General features: G+C 43.2%; 1 protein-coding gene across 3 annotated transcripts in view; it reads right to left on the bottom strand.

Moving 5' to 3' along the window:
* ALDH18A1 (aldehyde dehydrogenase 18 family member A1) overlaps positions 1–19,011 on the bottom strand; it is a 948,333-nt gene that overhangs the window by 53,246 nt on the left and 876,076 nt on the right. For 2 of the 3 annotated variants that reach the window (XM_030202931.1, XM_030202933.1), the window contains exons 1-3: positions 10,285–10,589; positions 1,453–1,552; positions 206–414 (exon numbers count right to left, since the gene is read on the bottom strand). In XM_030202931.1, the coding sequence (XP_030058791.1) occupies positions 206–414; positions 1,453–1,525 (282 nt within the window). In that variant the 5' untranslated portion in view covers positions 1,526–1,552; positions 10,285–10,589. Of the gene's footprint in view, positions 1–205; positions 415–1,452; positions 1,553–10,284; positions 10,590–19,011 lie in introns of those variants that run through there. The other variant, XM_030202932.1, reaches the window with a different exon arrangement.

Raw genomic sequence — 19,011 nt, 5'->3', positions numbered from 1 at the left:
ATGGCTCATAAGCAGCACTATGGCACCAGAGACCTGCCTTTAGTTCTTCCTAACATCAGAGACTGACGGCTTAAGATCTTGGAAGATGGCTGGGGGATCCTAGAAGAATCTAAGACAGCATTTGATGGGTCTGTCTGAGAGATTTCCTCTCTGGGTTCTGCTGAGAGCTGGTAGGGGGTTTAAACTTTAAAAAGACAAAAGTTACCTGTTCTACGATAGATGCCAGGCGTCCAAGAGCCAATCCACATTCATCTCCTCGTGTCACAACGGCACTACCCAGCTTGACCACGATTCGTTTGGCATGTTTCAGCTCACTGCGGTGGGCAAAGGACTTGCCATGAGAACGGATGAGAGGCATTGTGATAAATGGAATGTTGCTCCAGTGCCGGACCACTGTGGTATTAACAGGAACATCTAGGGTGGAAGGGAAAAAAAAATTGTAATAAAAAGGTGTAATATAGGGGGAATCTCCAACTCCACAAAAATAAAGGACAGCAGAAGGGAAAGGTGTGAGATAATGGAACATGAGCAAGAGAGAGAAAAAAAACCATACCACCTGAAAACAGAAGATAAAGAGTCCCAAAGTAACAGAGCTAAGGAAGAGTGAGAGATAAAAAGATTGATGAACATGGCTTACTGCTGAACATAGGTGTTCTTTGCCTAAATGGGAGAAGACCTGGTTACCTTTTCTATACAAATGTTCTTAACATCATGAACCTATTTAAAACTACTCCGTCCTATTTGTTTAAGAGTTGCTAGAAAATTTCAGCTTGACCTGCCTTAGAGGGTTGGGAGGGGGGAATGGATAGGGGTTTTTTTCCCTCTTTATTAGGGGCAGGTATAGTTACAAACATAAAACCTGTTTAGACTGTTAGAAGTATGTTGCTCTGCCTTGCTTTAACTGGGAGTTTGGTACAGCTTGCTCAGTTTGGTGGGGGTAGTATTACTATCCCTGTGTATTCGATTATCAGTTTGGATGTTCTAAAAACTTGTTTAAAATCGCAATTGTTAATAAAGACCTCTAAAAATTAAATCCAGGTTGGTGTTTTGTATTACCTTGTCAGAAAGTGCTGTGAATTGTGGACATCTACTTTTATTTCCATTTCCTCTACTCACTGTGATCCCCGCCAATTTGCTTAACCACTGGGATCTTATCAAGATAAATCCTCTGAGGAAGAGACCTGTCCTTTTGTACAGTTCTCCTCACCGGATGCGCTAAGCATTCTTTAGAATAGGATCAGCAGCTCATTTTTGGAAGAAAAAAAAAAAAAAAAACTAACGATAAATCAAAGCACCTTAAATTTTACCATCCACATAAAATGTGACAAACTGAATTATCTCAGTGAAATTGAGCATCTTTCCAGCTGTACTGAGAGCAGGATGCTGCTTTAATACACCTGAGCAGGAAAGAATACAAAGCTATTATATGAGTCAACAACTGCAAATACATACGCTTTACAACAGCACTGGATTGCACATGAGAGAGGTGGCATCGACCAGAATAAAGGAAGCAAGACCTCCACATGATGAGGCGTTAGAAGATCAACAATATCTGCAATAGAGAAATCACACAACCTTACTGCATGTGAAGTTGATGGTCATCTTCTTGTAGTATTCTGTCAGGAGCATCCCCACCAAAATAGTACTTGGTATGTGTTCTCATATTACAACACAAGGGTTCCCAAACTTTTTCGGTTTGCGGCACTCCCCCCCACCCGGCCACATGGGTCTCCGCGGCACCCCCCCCTCCGGTCACATGGGTCTCCCTTTACCTTTCCTTGCAGCCCCTCCTCTCACACCAGCACACCTTCCCCAAATCCAGCACCACTCCTACCTTCCTTCCTACAGGTCCAGGATCACTGCCGCGTCTTTCTCCTTCCCCTGCCGCCGCTGAAGTGCTTGCAGCTTACATTTTCGGGCCATCTGCGATTCACACAGGCACTTCGGTGCCTTCCCAGTCTGCCACATCCAGCCCTCTCTGATGCAACTTCCTGTTGTGAGGGTCGGATGCGGCACAGGGAAGTCCTCGCAGTGCCTGTGTGAAAAATGTAAGCTGCAAGCACTGCAGCGGCGGCGGGGGAAGAAGCAGGAAGTGGCAGATGCCGGACCTGCGGGAGGAGAAAGTAGAGAGTGATGCACCGCGGCACCCGAGAGTTCGCTGCGGCGCACCAGGGTGCACGGTTTGGGAACTGCAGATGTAACCACTACACCAGTCCTGTCCAAACATTTATTCAATATGAAACCATTCTAACTATTACCAAGTCACACCTCAGATAATGAAAGCAAAAAGGAGATCTCTGCTCCCATCGCCTTCCTTTTCCCCCTGCTCATCCAAAGCATTTAGTCAGCAGAAGCAGTGGTGGCAGCAGTATTCAGTTAGCACAGTGCTGTGCATATCAGTGTGTGTTCAAAAACCTCAGTACGGTTTCCACTCTAACATGAGACTTACCCAGCAGATCAGGGGGCAGGGTCTGCGAACATTCACTGATTCGCAGGCCTCATAAATGACTGCCAGTATCGGACATGGGTCCATCCATTGATGTGACACCGTTTGGGAACCAATTCAGTACATGCACACCTCACCCTACATGGTAGATGACAGCAGGAAAGAACCACAGTAGCCTGAGCAGTCTCCCAGACACAATCTGTCCACTTGGTTAGATGTTGATGTGCACAGAAATCTCTATATGGAACTCCTTCCCCACTGTCCTTTACCTAATATAAAGTAGTACCACTACTGACTTTTATGTTGTAAGTCGTGGGTCCTCAAATCCAGTCCTAGAGGTCCACAACTCAGCCTGGATTTCCACAATGAATATGTACATTTGCATGCAATGGAAGCAGTGAATGTAAACAGATCTCATACATTCATCGTGGAGCCAGGCAGTGCAGTGCAGGAATTTGGCCCTGCATATTGCTACAAGGAGAAATAGATCAAACTTTTGGAAGAAGCATGGGTTGCAAACCTGTGGGGAAGGTGAGGGGAGGACAGCGAGCTTAGCTGGATTGAGGATGGATATAGAAACATGGAAGCTGACTGACAGAAGGATGGGGGGCAGAGACTACCTGGTGATGTCATAGGATGAGTATATGAAGCGACAGAATGGCTTAGTAGGTGAATGGAGCAGCAGATAGCTTTAGTACACACGTGTTTCTGAGAGCACTTAAGTAGCCAGGATCACCAATTCAGAGGGCAGCTCCCATCCAAGTCGGTTATCACTGGGATGAGGACCCTTCCTGCTCAGAGTACTGGTCCTTTTGTCTGCAAATGGTCTTGGCTCTCATACTAATATTTTCTGTTAATGGGTTGTCTGTCCCATTTGAAAAACAGTGAACTAGAACTGTAGATATTAGCAGTCAACCTGTTGATACAATGATCACATCACTGACACCGACTACAGGTTCCTCATTTATAAAATACACTTGGCCCCTTCATGTGCAGTCTGTGTGGTGAGTATAGAGGGTACGCTGAAGCAGCACTAGAGACACCATCCAACATGAATAATTAGCAAAGAGTGGGAGGAGTGCTGTGTTCCGACTGAGCTCAGGACCAAGAGAGTCTCCTGCGTCACTTCCACACCCTTGGTATATTTTATCAGTTTTTACAAATTCCAACACTTTGTGGTGGTGGATTGTGCTACATTCTGAACACTTTCACAGCTGAACTACAAAACAAACAGCTTCATACAAGGCATGGAAACCCAATGCCTTCCTCAATATGAAACTCTCTTATTCAAAAGACTAGTGGCAAACTTCCTCCACATTTTGAAATCAAAAGGCAGGTCTGATGCAAATTGTAAAACATAAAATCTCCTTTCGTCTTCCTACTGAAGTTCTGCAGAGGGTCAGTGAGCAGAGAAATGCTTATTTCTACAGATTCAGTACTGAAACAAGCTGCCACATAGCTCTTCTGCAGTAACCAATCAGAGCAGGAGCACAAAATCACAGGCTGCCTTAGCAGCTGATGAAACTTCCACCTAGCCTTACAGCTTAAAAGCCACGTGCAAAAAGACAGCAAATTCCAAAAAAGGAGTAAATACACTTTGTGTGCAGATAGATGTTTAGGAAGCCCTGGTTAAACTGAGTTCCAATGAGTTAAGTGAAACCAGCTGACAACCTCTACTTGGTTTACAAACAGTAATATATTTCTGCACATGTTTTATTTATTTTTAATTGAGCTTTAGAGCAACATGAATAACAGTCCCATTTTGATGGCCACTGCACTAACCACAGTTAGCAAAAAAGAGTTAACACCACATAGCAGACCAATAACTAATAAGAATATACTCCTTTCCATGCTCTGTGCTACAGTTTCAATTGCTTAAATCACCTTCCACCAAATAACCATGCCCCCTTTAAAGTTCAACCACTCCCCTACCCTCCTCACCCTGACCAAACCCCTCACCTCTCTGCATGTGAGCACCAGAAGTTCTGTTCATCAATTCTGAATTGCTATTTATTTATTACATTTGAATCCCACATTTTCCCACCTATTTGTAGGCTCAATGTGTCTTACATAGTACTGGAGAGGCGTTTGCAGACTCCGGTGCGAACAAACACAAAGTGATGTTGTGGTAAGATAAAGTTCATGTGGCACAGCCACATTAGGGCATCGTATAACGGAAGAGTTATGTTATGTCCATTACGTATTTTATTTTTGTTGTGTTGCTATCCTAGGACCAAATGCCTAAAAGAGTAATTACTCTACATTTAGACTATCATTATTAGTTTGATTCTGCTCACACCCTTCTCTCCCAAGTCGGACTATAAGTCCTATTTATTGTCTCATATCTTGTTCTGCCACCCCCCCCCCTCCCCACACACACTACCTGATCTCTAACATACTGTAAGAAATGGCTTCTATGTTTTCTGGATACAATCTCACCTCCTCTCTACCTTCGTCACTATGTCTTCCATTATCATATTCCACAATCTGGACTGCCACTTTTCTAATGTGGGTGGGGTCACAGGTTTCCATCCCATTGCAATTACCATCCTCACTGAAAGAAGCTTACAGCTTACCAGTGTCTTATGAAACACCATCACACACAGTCTTTTATATATTCCAATATAGGTAAATCACTTTGGTTGTATTATAGAAAGGCAGTATGTCAAAAAACTAGCATGACAGAAAATTCCAATGGTACCTGCTCCTTTGTGATTTTCTGTTTCCTTACAACATCCTCCTGGTATTGTAAATTTTATTGTAATCCCACCACATATACTTCAAGTCACCCTTCTCTCCACATCCCCTCTAGCATTCGTAAGGTATCTCCCACTTACAACTGAACAGTATCTTGTAACGTGTATCATGGTGGCTTGGAGTATTCTTTTCCCAGATCTCCCTCCTGTTCTGCTTTCCATCATCTCACAACCTTCATGCCCCAATTTGCCTGACACTCATACGTGGGGTAGCATCTCCTTCACTAACTGCTGATACATTTTGGCTATCAATCCTTTACTCATTTGTCTTTTACTAAAATACTCCTCTAGGGGGGCAGAGGTCTTTCAGAAAGAATTATTTCTTTTCGAAACACAAAGAAAACTAGGGGTGGAACAGTACACCTGCTGTTTGGACACAAACTAGCCCTCCTGGATGAAGCCACCAGGTGTCATCAGCCCATTATCTATCACCCCCCCCCCCCAATAAACCCACTGTTGACAGCTATAGATGCCAATTGTAAAATTACCGGGTCAGAACCACTTGCCCTTTCTGAAATTTTTAACCTGTCAAAGTGAGCATATAGTAATGGAAACATGCCAAATACAAAAATTAAAACACTCTTCCAGCTGATTTAGTACTACTTAAAAAAAAAAAAAGTTGTTAAGACCAAAAAGACAGATTTATTTATTTGTGAGGCCTTCCATTAGACAGGTGAAGACAATTACAAGGTAGGACAAATACTCTGACCTTTTTAATCTCTCAGACTGTGATAATAGTCGAAAATAGAGCAATGGGAGAAGGAGTAGCCTAGTGGTTAGTGCAGTGGACTTTGATCCTGGGGAACTGAGTTCAATTCCCACTGCAGCTCCTTGTGACTCTGGGCAAGTCACTTAACCCTCCATTGCCCCTGGTACAAAGTAAGTACCTGAATATATGTAAACCGCTTTGAATGTAGTTGCAAAAACCTCAGAAAGGTGGTATATCAAGTCCCATTTCCCTTTCCCCTTCTAAACAGCTGGATATTTAAAAATGAAAAGTCACTCTTACAAAACTGATGAAAGCTGTAAAGGCTAACTTTTCCAGCCAGTAATCTCAGCTGTTTGAAATGTTATTAAGAAATGGAATTTTCATGGAAATAATAAGTCAAGGAAAGTTCCGGAACAACAAAAAACACCTCTCTCGATATCTCTCTCTCTCTGATGACTGAAAACTGGTGACATCTGTAAAACAGAACTCAATCACTGCAAATGACCTACTGAAAAGTTTAGCTGACACTGGAGTAGTTACCAGTGGTACATCATGGCTTACGGAACAATGATCTGCTTGGGAGAGCCATCAGAAAGAATCCTTAAGAACATATCCTAAGAACTGCCATACTGACTCAGACCAAAAGTCCATTAAACCCAGTAGCCAATCTTCAAGTACCTGGCAGGATCCCCAAAAATAGTAAGATTCGGAGCTGCTTACCCTCAGGGATAAGCAATGGAGTTTAAGTCTACCTTAAATGGTTATGGACTTTTGTTCAAGGAACTTGCCAAACTTTTTTTTTAATCCAGTTATACTAACGGCTTCTACCACAACCAGTGGCAAACATTTCAGAGCTTAATTGTGTGAGAACATTTTTACAAATCTGATGTAAATGTAGTCAAATAATCAAATATATAAATTTCAGTGTGTCCCCTAGTCTTTGTGCTTGTTGAAGATTTGCATTCACCTGTTCCATGCCATTCATTTCAGAGACCTCAGTATTATGTCTACCTCTCACCTTTCTCTTCTCCAGGATGAAGAGCCCCAACCTTTCTAGCCTTTGCTTCTTAAGGGAGTTGATCCATCCCCATAATCATCTTGGTCGCCCTTCACTGTACCTTTTCTATTTTCAGTATATATGTATTCTTTACATGTATCAGCAAGAATTACAAAGAGTATTCAAGATGAAATCTCACCATGGAGCAATACAGAGGTATTATATGGTCATGTCTATTCTCTACTCTTTTCCTAATAATTCCTAGGATTCTGCTTGCCTTTTTGACTGCCACCGCACACTTGAGTACAAGAGTAACGAGTTGTCCATGATTATACCTGGATTCTTTTCCATACTGGCGATTCCTAGCATTGTGTAGTTGTAATTTGGGTTATGCTTCTCAAAGAGCATCACTTTGCACTTGTTCACATTAAATTTCAAGTGCCATTTGGATGCCCAGTTTTCCAGTCTGGCAAAGACCTGCTGCAATTTTTTATAATCCTTTTAACAATTTTTTCCCAGTGATCAAATTGGCAGATAACATAATTCAATTTCCAGATCATTTATAAATGTTAAAAAGCATCATTCCCAGTCCAGATCCCTTTAGCACTAAACTATTTACTTTCCTCCATTGAGAAAAAAAACCTGACCATTTAGTCCTGCTTTATTTTCTATCTTTCAACCAGTTCCCAATCCACAACAGGATGCTGCTTTCTATCCCATGATTTTTTTAAAATATCCTCCCATGACAGATAGTAAGCTTTGTCAAGAGGTCATAGCAAAGGTTTAACAAATATAGAAAGACTCCTTGATAAGCCTTAAACAAAAACTCAACTGTTCTGTCACAACCACATAACCACTTAAAAACTATTTATGAACTAACTAACTTACGTAAATCTCTGAAGACCCACCTCTTCAACAAGGCATACCACAAAGATCAGCAATTGTATAACACATCTAAAAATCATGAAAGGCTGAGGTTCCACTGTGGATCCTTCTGACTTTGGGCAGGTCACTTAACTTTTCATTGCCTCAGGTACAATCTTAAATTTCTCTGTCCCTAGCAAACATACTCACTGCACCTGAACATAATTCACCTTGAACTTCTACTGAAAAGGTGTGAGTTTGAGCCCCCAAAATAAAAGGATACAGTTCAAGAAAAACAGGTGAGCCATTTGGAAAAAAAAAAACACGTTGCCAACCCATTAAGCACGGGCACAGATCGCTTTGGGCTGTATAACAGCCAGCACCACAGGTAGAAGAATAGGTTCAATTAAACATCAACATATCTTAGCAGCTGAAGTCCCAGAGTCAGGGAAGAAACTAAAGCTGAAGAGGTTGGCTATTTCAGCACTAATCTGATCCAAATCAGACACTTGCAGGAAAAGAGATTAAAGTTTTGTACTAGCCTTCACAGCCCCCATACTTGAAATATTACTGAAAATCTGTGGGCACATCAAGACACACATTACATGCAAGAAAACCTTGAAAACTCATCTTTATACACTGGCTTTACCCTACCAATAATTTAAATTTAGAGAAGATCTGGTATATAGACACAGCTAGAGCTCCTTTTACTAAAGTGTGCTAAATGTTGCCAAGAAGCCCATAGGAATAAAATGGGCTTCTTAACATTTAGCGCACGCTAATTGTTAATGTACACTAAATCGGTTAGCGCACCTTAATAAAAGGAGCCCATAGTAAATAAGTTTTATGTGAATGGAAGTGTGACTGGCTGAGAGTGCCTATTGTTTGATAATTTATTGATAGTACGTACTGCGGAGGCTTGGGTATGGATGTTTAGGTACTTAACTAATCAAAATTGGAGTTCTTTTACAAACAATATAAAAACTTTAAAAGAGAGTTAACTGTTTATTGAAATTCCAATAAACCATAAGCCAGTGGTCCTAAACTGTCACACACAGCTGTATTAATATGCCACATCTACATACACAGCCAGGCGTGAGAAATGATGAGTCCCCATAATTGACAGCCTTTGTACTAAATGCATAGGGGCAGGGACTGTCTGCTATATATATTACATACTATGGGGCTCACTTTCAAAGAACTTAAACTTACAAATTCCATAGGTTAGTAAGTGCTTTGAAAATATACGTAACTTTGTGTTATGTTACTATTAGATACATAGTAACATCACACTGATTCCCCGATTATAATCACTTTCAATACAAAAAGTAACTGGCACCCTACAAACACACTGAACTAGGCAGGACCATAAGGTGCTTACTACTACAAGGCTCTGTAACACAGAACGATTTAGAAATGCCCCACAAGACCATCTTTGTAAACCAAACAAAGCAGCAGCAGCAAAAATGCATAAATACAGATCTTAAGAACATAAAGCATTGCCATACTGTGACCGTCCAAGGTCCATCAAGCACAGTATCTTGTTTCCAACAGTGGCCAGGCCGGGTCACACATATCTGGCAAGATCCCAAAACAGTAAAATAAGTGTTATGTTGCTTATCCTAGAAATAAGCAGTGGATTTTCCCACAACCACCTTAATAATGGTTTATGAACTTTTCTTTTAGGAAATTATCCAAACCTCTTGTACACTCAAGATCAGGCTACGCTAACCTAAGCTCTGCAAGAGACTTGCTGGCAAGAGCAGCCTTTGGTGAATGCAGAGCGATGGGTGCTATGTGAGGAGACTAAATGAGGAGGCCTCATTTGCATGTCAACAGGAACTGACAAGCACAAGCAGCACAGAAAAACTTGACCATATACAAAACAAATGTCACACAGTGGTAGCTCAGGTCCTGTCTGTTTAGATACCCAGACTTGTCAGTTGGTTACAGTATACCAATGTATGAGAAATTGCATCTAGGCATCCTAGACAACACATTAAAGTATCTATAGGAACAAGGCAATGACCAACATGCAGCTCCCCACTTATTTCCCCAAGATCTCTGCAACTATATACCAAGTTTCTCTAATTACACACAGGTACCTCACCTTGATCACTGGTCTGATCTGACCTGGAATCCACCACACTAAGTCAGTCCCCAATCATTGATTTATCTCAGTCCCACAACTTTACACCATTTATTCACTACTGGGTCAGACAAATGGTCCATCTAGCCCAGTATCCTGTTTCTCTAACAGCAGTCAATCCAGGTCACAAGTACCTGGCAGAAACCCAAATAGTAGCAACATCCTATACTACAGTATCAACAAGCAGTGGCTTCCCCAAGATACCAAGTCACACGCATTCGGGGATAAGGGGGGGGGGATCTCCCCTCCCCATGATCCGTCATCCCTCCATCTCCCACTCTCTTCCTTGCTCGCGATGCGGCACCTTTCCCTCAAGTACACAAACCCCACCTCCTCCCCCTGCCAAGTTGCCCAACTCATTACCTGAGGTCTATATCCTACAGCTTTCCTTCTCCGGTGCCCAGCACCCTATGCCACAACTTCACTCTCTCTCAGAGGCATCCCGCCTTGCCGGAAACTGCGTCATCAGAGAAGAGCAGGACGCCAGAGGACGAGGTTGGATGGAAGTACCGCCTCCTCCTCCCTTCACTAGCTCAGCGCAACTGAACTCGCTTTTTGCCCGGGCTGATGCAGCGAACCTCCCACCAAGAAAGACTTTAATGACACACTGATACAGCCACGTGCCAGCAGCATCAGAGGCCATCTACTGGCGCATGGTTGTGGTGATCTACACCCGGAGGTCGCCACAGCCACGCGCCGGTAGATCTGGTGATGACTGTCATTAGTCCCAAGGAGGTTAGATTGAGAACAGGAGACGATATGAGCCAAGGAGGTTGGATGAAGACAGGGTGAGCGTGAGCCCAGTGAGGTTAGATAAAACAAGAGGCGGGCTGAGTCTATTTGAAGCCAGTAGGAGGAGCTTGCCGCCATTTTTGCTCACCCAAAACAATAGCAGACGCTTTTGAAAATAATAGCCAAACATTATTAGAAATAAAGGACTGCCTATGTGTGATCTCTTTTGTAACTAGTCTAAAGCTGCCACGTGGATAGGCGGTGTCTTTAAAGGTGGAGGTCAAAAGGTTTGGGCTTTTTTATTACTTATTTGACAGGTTTTCAATTTATTTGAAAGATTCCCATATGTAGATATAAATATTATGAAGTAAAAACTGAATATCATTAAAATAGCTTTAAAATTATTGTAACTGGTAGAAAGAGCAGTTACAAACTTTTTTCTACACTGTTCTGTACAATACAGATTGCCAAATTTAATTGAGGATTTCCTTTTCCTGATGGGTTCATGGTAACTGTTACTGTAATCTGCTTTGGAGCCAACTTTTCAAAATTATTGGGGATGCTAAGCCCAATGCAAATAACCCCTCCCTGGACAAATACAAGAACATTTTTCAATTATATTGGGGGTGCTCAAGCACCCACAGCACCTACAGAGTCTGCTCCTATGAATCCTGGTGTTATAACGATGGAATATACTGAAACAAAATGGAATTAAAATTAAACTCTCCTTTCATTGGGGCACATGGAATCATATCTTCACTTCATCTGTTTTGTAGAAGTTACATTTTAGATACACAAATAGATTCTGTTTTGAACATATTTCAGGGACAAGTAGTTTTCATGCAGATCTCTCATTTGTTTAAACAAAACTAAATGGGGAAGGGGACTTGATATACTGCCTTTCTGAGGTTTTTGCAACTACATTCAAAGTGGTTTACATATATTCAGGTACTTACTTTGTACAAGGTGCAATGGAGGGTTAGGTGACTTGCCCAGTCAGAAGAAGCTGCAGTGGGACTTGAACTTAGTTACCCAGGATCAAAGTCCACTGCACTGACCCCAGGGTTGCCAGGTGGAAAATTTTTTTCACACCCAAACCAGCCTAAATCCAGCCCAAAACCCGCCCAAACTCAAACCCCGCCCCTGACACCCCCACCCCGCGTCATCACCCCCTCCCCCGCCATCATCAACCCTGCCCCCGCCGTCATCAGCCCTGTCTCCCCCGTCATCAACCCCGCCTCCCCCGTCATCGGCCCCGCCCAGAACATCACTAACCCCGCCCCCCGCGGCCGAAAAAATGCCTAAAAAACCGCCCAAAAGACAAAAAAGAAGCCCAAAAAACCGCAACCCGCCGCGGGCAAAAATTTCCCGCGGCGGGTCGCGGAAAACCGCCCAATTGGGCGGTAAAACCGCCCACCTGGCAACACTGCTGACCACTAGGCTACTCCTCCACCCCTGTGGCAGTCTATTGGTTTTCTCCAGTGCTTGTAACATAGTTTTCCAGGACTTGCCCATCGGAGCACAGTGCAAAAACGAGGCCCAAGGAAACAGGCACTCAACCACACTTAGGGCAAGTATCTTGCAACAATGTGCTCTGAATGTTCTATGGTGAGAAATATGAAGACAAAGTGCAAATTTATTTAACAGTTCTTGGTGGAGCACGCAATGAAGCTACCAAGTAGTACATTTAAAACAAATCGGAGAAAATATTTCTTCATTCAACGTGTAATTCAACTCTGGAATTCATTGCCATAGAATGTAGTAAAAGCAGTTAGCTTAGTGGGGTTTAAAAATGTTTGGATGGCTTCCTAAAGGAAAAGTCTATAGGCCATTATTAAAATGGACTTGGGGAAAATCCACTCCTTATTTCTGGGATAAGCAGCATAAAATATATTGTACTGTTTTGGGATCTTGCCAGGACAAATCCCTCCTCTCTGTTCCCTTCTCCACCATCGCCAACTCTAGGCTCCGCCCTTTCTGCCTTGCCTCTCCCTATGCTTGGAACAAACTTCCTGAGCCCATACACCAAGCCCGCTCCCTGCCCATCTTTAAATCCTTGCTCAAAGCCCATCTCTTCAATTTCACCTTCGGCACCTAACCATTTCACCTCTATCCAGGAAATCTAGACTGCCCCAATTTGACTGTCTGCACATGTCCATTAGATTGTAAGCTGACTGCACATGTTGTCCTTTAGATTGTAAGCTCCTTTGAGCAGGGACTGGCCTTCTTTGTTAAACTGTACAGCGCTGTGTAACCCTAGTAGCGCTTTAGAAATGTTAAGTAGTAGTAGTAGTACATGTTGAACTAGATTTGTCACTGTTGGAAACAGGATGCTGGGCTTGATGGACCTTCAGTCTGTCCCAGTATGGCAATACTTATGTACTTATGTATTTAAAGTCTTGGAGCTGTTCTGCTGTAAGAGTACAGTTAAGGTCCTGAGACCATTTCTGTGCCAGCTCTGCATAACTGAGATCTGGTGTAGTGTCTTTTAAATAGTGGTGATGAAATTTGAGTGGCACCTGTAATTGGGATCCCAGGGTAAAGGCCTCAGATAACGTTTCTTGAACATCTTCTGTAAGATCTGTCCATTGTAAAGAAGAAACATAGTGACAGAGTTGTAAATATGCAAAAATGTAGTTGCCGGAAAGGAAAATTCTCATGGTAGGTCTTGAAATGACTTAATTTCCCCTCCTCCTTGACTACATGCGCTAGATACAGTAATCCTTTCTGGGCCCAGCAGTTAAGTACAGTGAGTCCATGTCATGAGGGAAACGTTGGGCTATCACAAAGAGATAAGTATAGGGCCACTTTAGCATTTAAACTGGTCGTCTAAATGGCAGATGACGTTTAATGTGAGCAAGTGCAACGTCATGCATGTGGGAAAGATGAACCCGAATTAGGTACGTAATGCAAGGTTTCACGTTAGGAGTCACCGACCAAGAAAGGGATCTAGGTGTCGTCGTTGATGATACTTTGAAACCTTCTGCTCAGTGGCCTGCGGCGGCTAAGAAATTAGGAAATGAATGGAAAACAAAAATGAGGATGTTATAATGCCTTTGTATCGCTCCATGGTGCGACCGCATCTCGAATACTGTGTTCAATTCTGGTCACCGCATCTCAAAAAAGATATAGTAGAATTAGAAAAGGTACAGAGAAGGGTGACAAAAATGATAAAGGGGATGGGATGAGTACCTGTATATATGTAAACTGCTTTGAATGTAGTTGCAAAATACTACAGAAAGGCGGTATATCAAGTCCCATTTCCCTTTCCCCTTCCCTATGAGGAAAGGCTGAAGCGGCTGGGGCTCTTCAGCTTGGAGAAGACAGCTGAGGGGAGATATGATAGAGGTGTATAAAATAATGAGTGGAGTGGAAAGGGTGGACGTGAAGCGTCTGTTTACTTTTCCAAAAAATACTAGGACTAGAGGGCATTCAATGAAGCTACAAAGTAGTAAATTTAAAACGAATCAGAGAAAAGGTTTCTTCACTCAACGTGTAATTAAACTCTGGAATTCATTGCCAGAGAATGTGGTAAAGGTGGTTAGCTTAGCGGGGTTTAAACTGGTGAAGGATTTGGGGGAATCCAAGTTGTACCACCTTCCAGAGGACAAGCCCAAGCCTTCCTTTAATGCTGGGGCAACGAGGCCATGACTTATGGACGTGCGGCAGTACTGTTCGGGCCAGTCCTCGTCAGCCTTTCAGTAGCCCAGATCTCAGCAACGCTCTTCCTTTCAGAATATGAAGCGAGCTTTCAGATTGTCTGCCCGGCCGAGTCAAGCAGTTCGCCCTTCCCAATGATGGGGCACCGGTCCACTCTTCCATAGACCAGACTGGAGGCTGGCTGGCTCTTTTTTTTTTTTTTTTTTTTACAAAGAATGGGCCAACATTACCACAGACCAATAGGTCCTGGATATTATCAGAGAAGGTTACGTTAGAGTTCTTATCTCCCATTGGAGATTTTTTCTTGGAGTCCCTGTGCCACACTTCCTCGAAGCATTTGGTGGTCGTCACCCTCCAGTCCCTCCTGGATCTGGGGGCGGTGGTGCCTGTGGCCGCCCACAAGATGGGCCGGGGTCGCTACTCCATCTGTTTTGCGGGGCCCAAGAAGGGTTTTTTTTTCTGTCTGGTGTTGAACCCGAAATGTGTGAATCAGTTCCTGAAGGTTCAGCATTTCCGCATGGAGACCTTGCGCTCCATGTTTGCGGCTGTTCAGTCAGGAGAGTTCAGCTGTGGACCTCAAGGAGGTCTACCTCCACATCCCTGTAAAATGCCCAGACCTGTCAAACAGGAGGTCCTGTTCCCCTCCTCCCCCAAGCCCACCCAAGTTTCCCTGGTCACCCAGTGGCCTTCTTCCTCCCCACCCTCAGACATGGGGGGCTGGTGGGGAGGGAGAGAGAAGGACACTGGGCCACCTTGGCTTTGGGCAGGCTGGATGGATCGTACAAGTCTTTATCTGCCATCATTTACTATGTTATTACGTAACACTTTCACTTGGGAAAAGTAAGATCTGTGCAATATTCAATATTGGCATTCCCAAAAATTAGCTGTTATGTGCCACCAAGGGGATCTCTTTAACTAGTTTCAAAATATTAAGTAACTCCATGGGATGATCCACCTCCTGATCCCAAGCTCATTTACATGTGTAAATCAACTCTTTTAAAATGTGTAAAGGGAACCATACCCTTTTTTAATTGTGTCTGTTAGAAAATCAAACATATCCCCAGCATATCCCAAGCTTCCCTCTGCCTCTCGTGTAAAGTTTTCTATTGGCACTCATGATGCAGATGTTTATGTTCACTGTGGGGATCTTGAAAAACAGACTGGATGAGTGGTCCAGAGGATCAGGCTGAGAATTTTTGCCTTAGGTTTCACATCTGCTTGATGTCTGATTTGCCAGAAAGGGAATGATTTATAGGCACCACCAGAGGGCAATACAAGCTACCAATAAGTTTCCTGAAGTAGTGGAATTATGACTTTTAAAAGCAGAAAATCTAGAGGACAAATTTCCATGGAGTGTTTTAAGATACACAGATTAATTAAGCATATATCTTCAAGTGGATTTTCAACCAGCTTATCCATATGAATCAGCCAGCTGAACAGTATTCGGTCATAGATGGATAAATTATATAGATGCCAGCTGAATATCACTGCTATTTGCATAACATTTGGCCCCACCTCTGGAATGCTGTGGCCCCTCAAGTGATACAGATAAATTTTTGTCGTGCATAAACCTTACAGCAAAATTTATCGGTTTGCCAACGGATAATTTTCAAACAAAAGCGCTTATGCGTCCAGCACCCAGTGCTTTTGAATATCGACCTCCTATGGTGAACGTACAAGAAATAATTTATTTATACAGTAGCCATTCAGTTTGATTTCAGTTCAGTGATCAGAAAATATTAACCAATAATATAACAAAGGCGAGGCAAAATCCTTTTTTTAACATTTATTTTTATTATAATTCTATTTTACAAACCCATCCACACTGCTAAATCTTTGTTATATTGTGAATCCGTACTTACAAGTTACAAAACAACAAATGCAATAAAAATACAGAATCAATAATTACAACAAGGCTTCTCGATTAGCTTTCGAAGCAACCTTCGAAAGCTAATCAAGAAATGTATTAAGTTATGTCCAATAAAAAAGGTATCATCTTATTTTCTTTTCCATGTTTTATTTTGTTTGATTTCTATTGATAACCTTAAGAGTGGACTAACACGGCTAACACACTCCTCTACTTAACAAGGCTTCTCAAATTTGTTCTGGCTATCCTACAACCACTCAGGATTTCAGAATTGCTACAATTATTATGCATGACATAAATTTGGATGTATTGGATCACCGATATATGGAGCCTTATTCATGCATGTTCATAACCTGCCCTAGAGTTGTCCCTACCACTAGACAAACTAGATATCTGCCTAGGGCAGTACAGATAATGAGGGGGTGCCAGTGCAGCAGTCAGCAGAAGCCCTAAAGAAAAACGAGAGTGTCTGGTGCAAGGCTTGAGCACATGTTCATGCTCAAGGACTGCCATGTCCTGCTCCTTCTGATCAGGGAGCTGAGAAGCCCAAATAGGAGGGAGGTGGAACAAGGCAGGTCTTGAGCATGTGCACTGCTCAAAGTCCTGTGTCCTTTGCTTTAGGGCTGGCTTAGTGGAGGGTGGTAGTGGTGGTGGCAGTAGTGCAACTCTAGCAGTAGCAACAGCACCATGGAAGAGGGGAAATGCTGGATACTAGAGGGTAGTGATAATGGAAGGGCAATGTTAGACACTATGGGGAAAGGGTGATGCTGGACACTTGGGAGACAGGGAAGGGGAGATACTGGACACCTGGTGGTGTAGGGAGGGAAAGAGGTGATGCTGGGCATCTGGGAGGGGAATAAGAAGTAAAGCGGAAATGCTGGATTTTGGAGTGGTAGGGAAGGGGAGATGCTGGATAGTGTGGGGGGGAGGGTTAGGAGACAGAAGATGCTTGAGTTGAGATGTGGGGGAAGGACCTTGAGCTGCCTCTGGGGAGAGTACATGACTGAAGGTTCATCTACAGCAGAAGTAGGCAACCTTTATACACAGAGGGCCACATGAATGTCTCTAGATGGTGGCCGCACAAAGAAAATTAGCAAATGCATCATATAGTTCACTGCCAACAAAACTCAATGTGATGACTGAATGAATATAAATTATTACCAGAATGGTCTGTTACCCTATACGTTTCTCTTTTCAAACAGTTGCTAACACTGATAAACACGTCTTGTATGCTTCAACGGTTCCACTAACAACAAAACTCTGGTTAAAAATGTTTCTGCAGTCCATTTTCTATATATACTTCCCTTGAAATTACGGTCCACATAAAATTCAATGGTGGGCTGCAGGTTCCCATTCCTGACCTAGACCATCAGATACCCATAGGCTGGTCCCAAAGCCCCTTCTGAAAAAAAGTAGAGGCTGACCAAAGATGATTCACCACTGGAGACTTGAATCCAACAGCCTTTATTGATATAAGTAAAAGAAGGACCCGACAAGGGAACAGAACTTGCGGTCGTTTGGAAAGGTGACAGCTTCGCATTCCTGCAGAGCTGTGGCTCCATGCTTTCATCCGGAGTATATCATTTGACCCCTGATGTAGGCACTTGTAAGCGCTGAAACACGGCCCGTGTCGGGTCCTTCTTTTACTTATATCAATAAAGACTGTTGGATTCAAGTCTCCAGTGATGAATCGTCTTTGGTCAGCCTCTACTTTTTCTGCTGTGAGTCGTCATCATAGAGGATTCCCCTGTTTTGTACTTTGGATTTTGGTACCCAAAGCCCCTTCCCCCATGGGCTGAGCAGCACTTCCTCCACTGCAGTGGTTGGAGCCCTGAACATGGAAGTGGGCCAGCTAGCTGATGTGGGAGGGAGAAAGAGGAGCAGAGGAAACTGTAGACTGTGGCTATGGAAAATGCCAAAGGTGGAAGGAAGCCTACCTTTGCTGGCAATACCAACAGCAGCTAGAAAAGTTAAAAAGGACCTCAGGAATGCAGCTGTGAGTAATGAAAGCTGTGACTACACCTGCCCCCCTAGGTAGCAGGAAGAGCAGTAGTCCTATGAGAAGCAAAGACTATGTGACAGCCAATTGCAGGGCTGCAATGGCAGCAGCCAGCGCAGCTGAGAAGCCCCAGAACAGAAGGCAAATTAAGCTGGATCAGCAGCATTGAGGCAGCAGCAGCAGCAACAACAGAAATCTGGACTGCTAGAGGATGGAGAAGAAGCCTATGGAAACAGATCAGACCACATCCTTCTGGAAAAGGAGAGGATCTAGTAACCAGAAGGAGTCCCTTGAAGAAACTGGAAGCAGGGAGAAAGGTTCCACTCCCATGAGAGCCCAGAAAAGGGTTGAAGGAGGTTTTCCTGTAAGGAAGGGTTCCCCTGCAGAGAAGAGAGACTTACTCTGCAGAGAGAGGATGTGACAGTAGTCAAGGGAAATAAACCCCAAGAAATGTAAGCCTCTGTATTTCCTGGCATTAGAAAAGGGATACTTTGTCGCTTTATTTGTCTGAGCTTTAAATTTTTCTCAAGTGTCTCTTCCAAAAATTACAAGAAACTGATCTCATTCAACACTATCCTGTGCAGGTATTGACAAACACCAAGGTTCTCCCCAGACGTAGAGTAGGAAAGTGTTGATGGAATAAGAGCTTACTCTGCTTATCTGCACTACAGAGCGCCAGTCCCCGTTTTCTACCATAGACTTTAATGAGCAATCACTTTGGTTAAACACATGTTCCACTTATATGCATGCACTTGACTGGTCTCGTTTATACACCTACTTGATTGACACTCTTTATGTGCACACTCAGGTCATTCAACTGCCTAACCCACCT

The sequence above is a fragment of the Microcaecilia unicolor genome, chromosome 5 (assembly GCF_901765095.1).
Source record: "Microcaecilia unicolor chromosome 5, aMicUni1.1, whole genome shotgun sequence".
Classification (NCBI taxonomy): domain Eukaryota; kingdom Metazoa; phylum Chordata; class Amphibia; order Gymnophiona; family Siphonopidae; genus Microcaecilia; species Microcaecilia unicolor.
The sequence above is the reverse complement of the archived record's forward strand: the minus strand, read 5'-3'. Positions and strand labels throughout refer to the sequence as shown.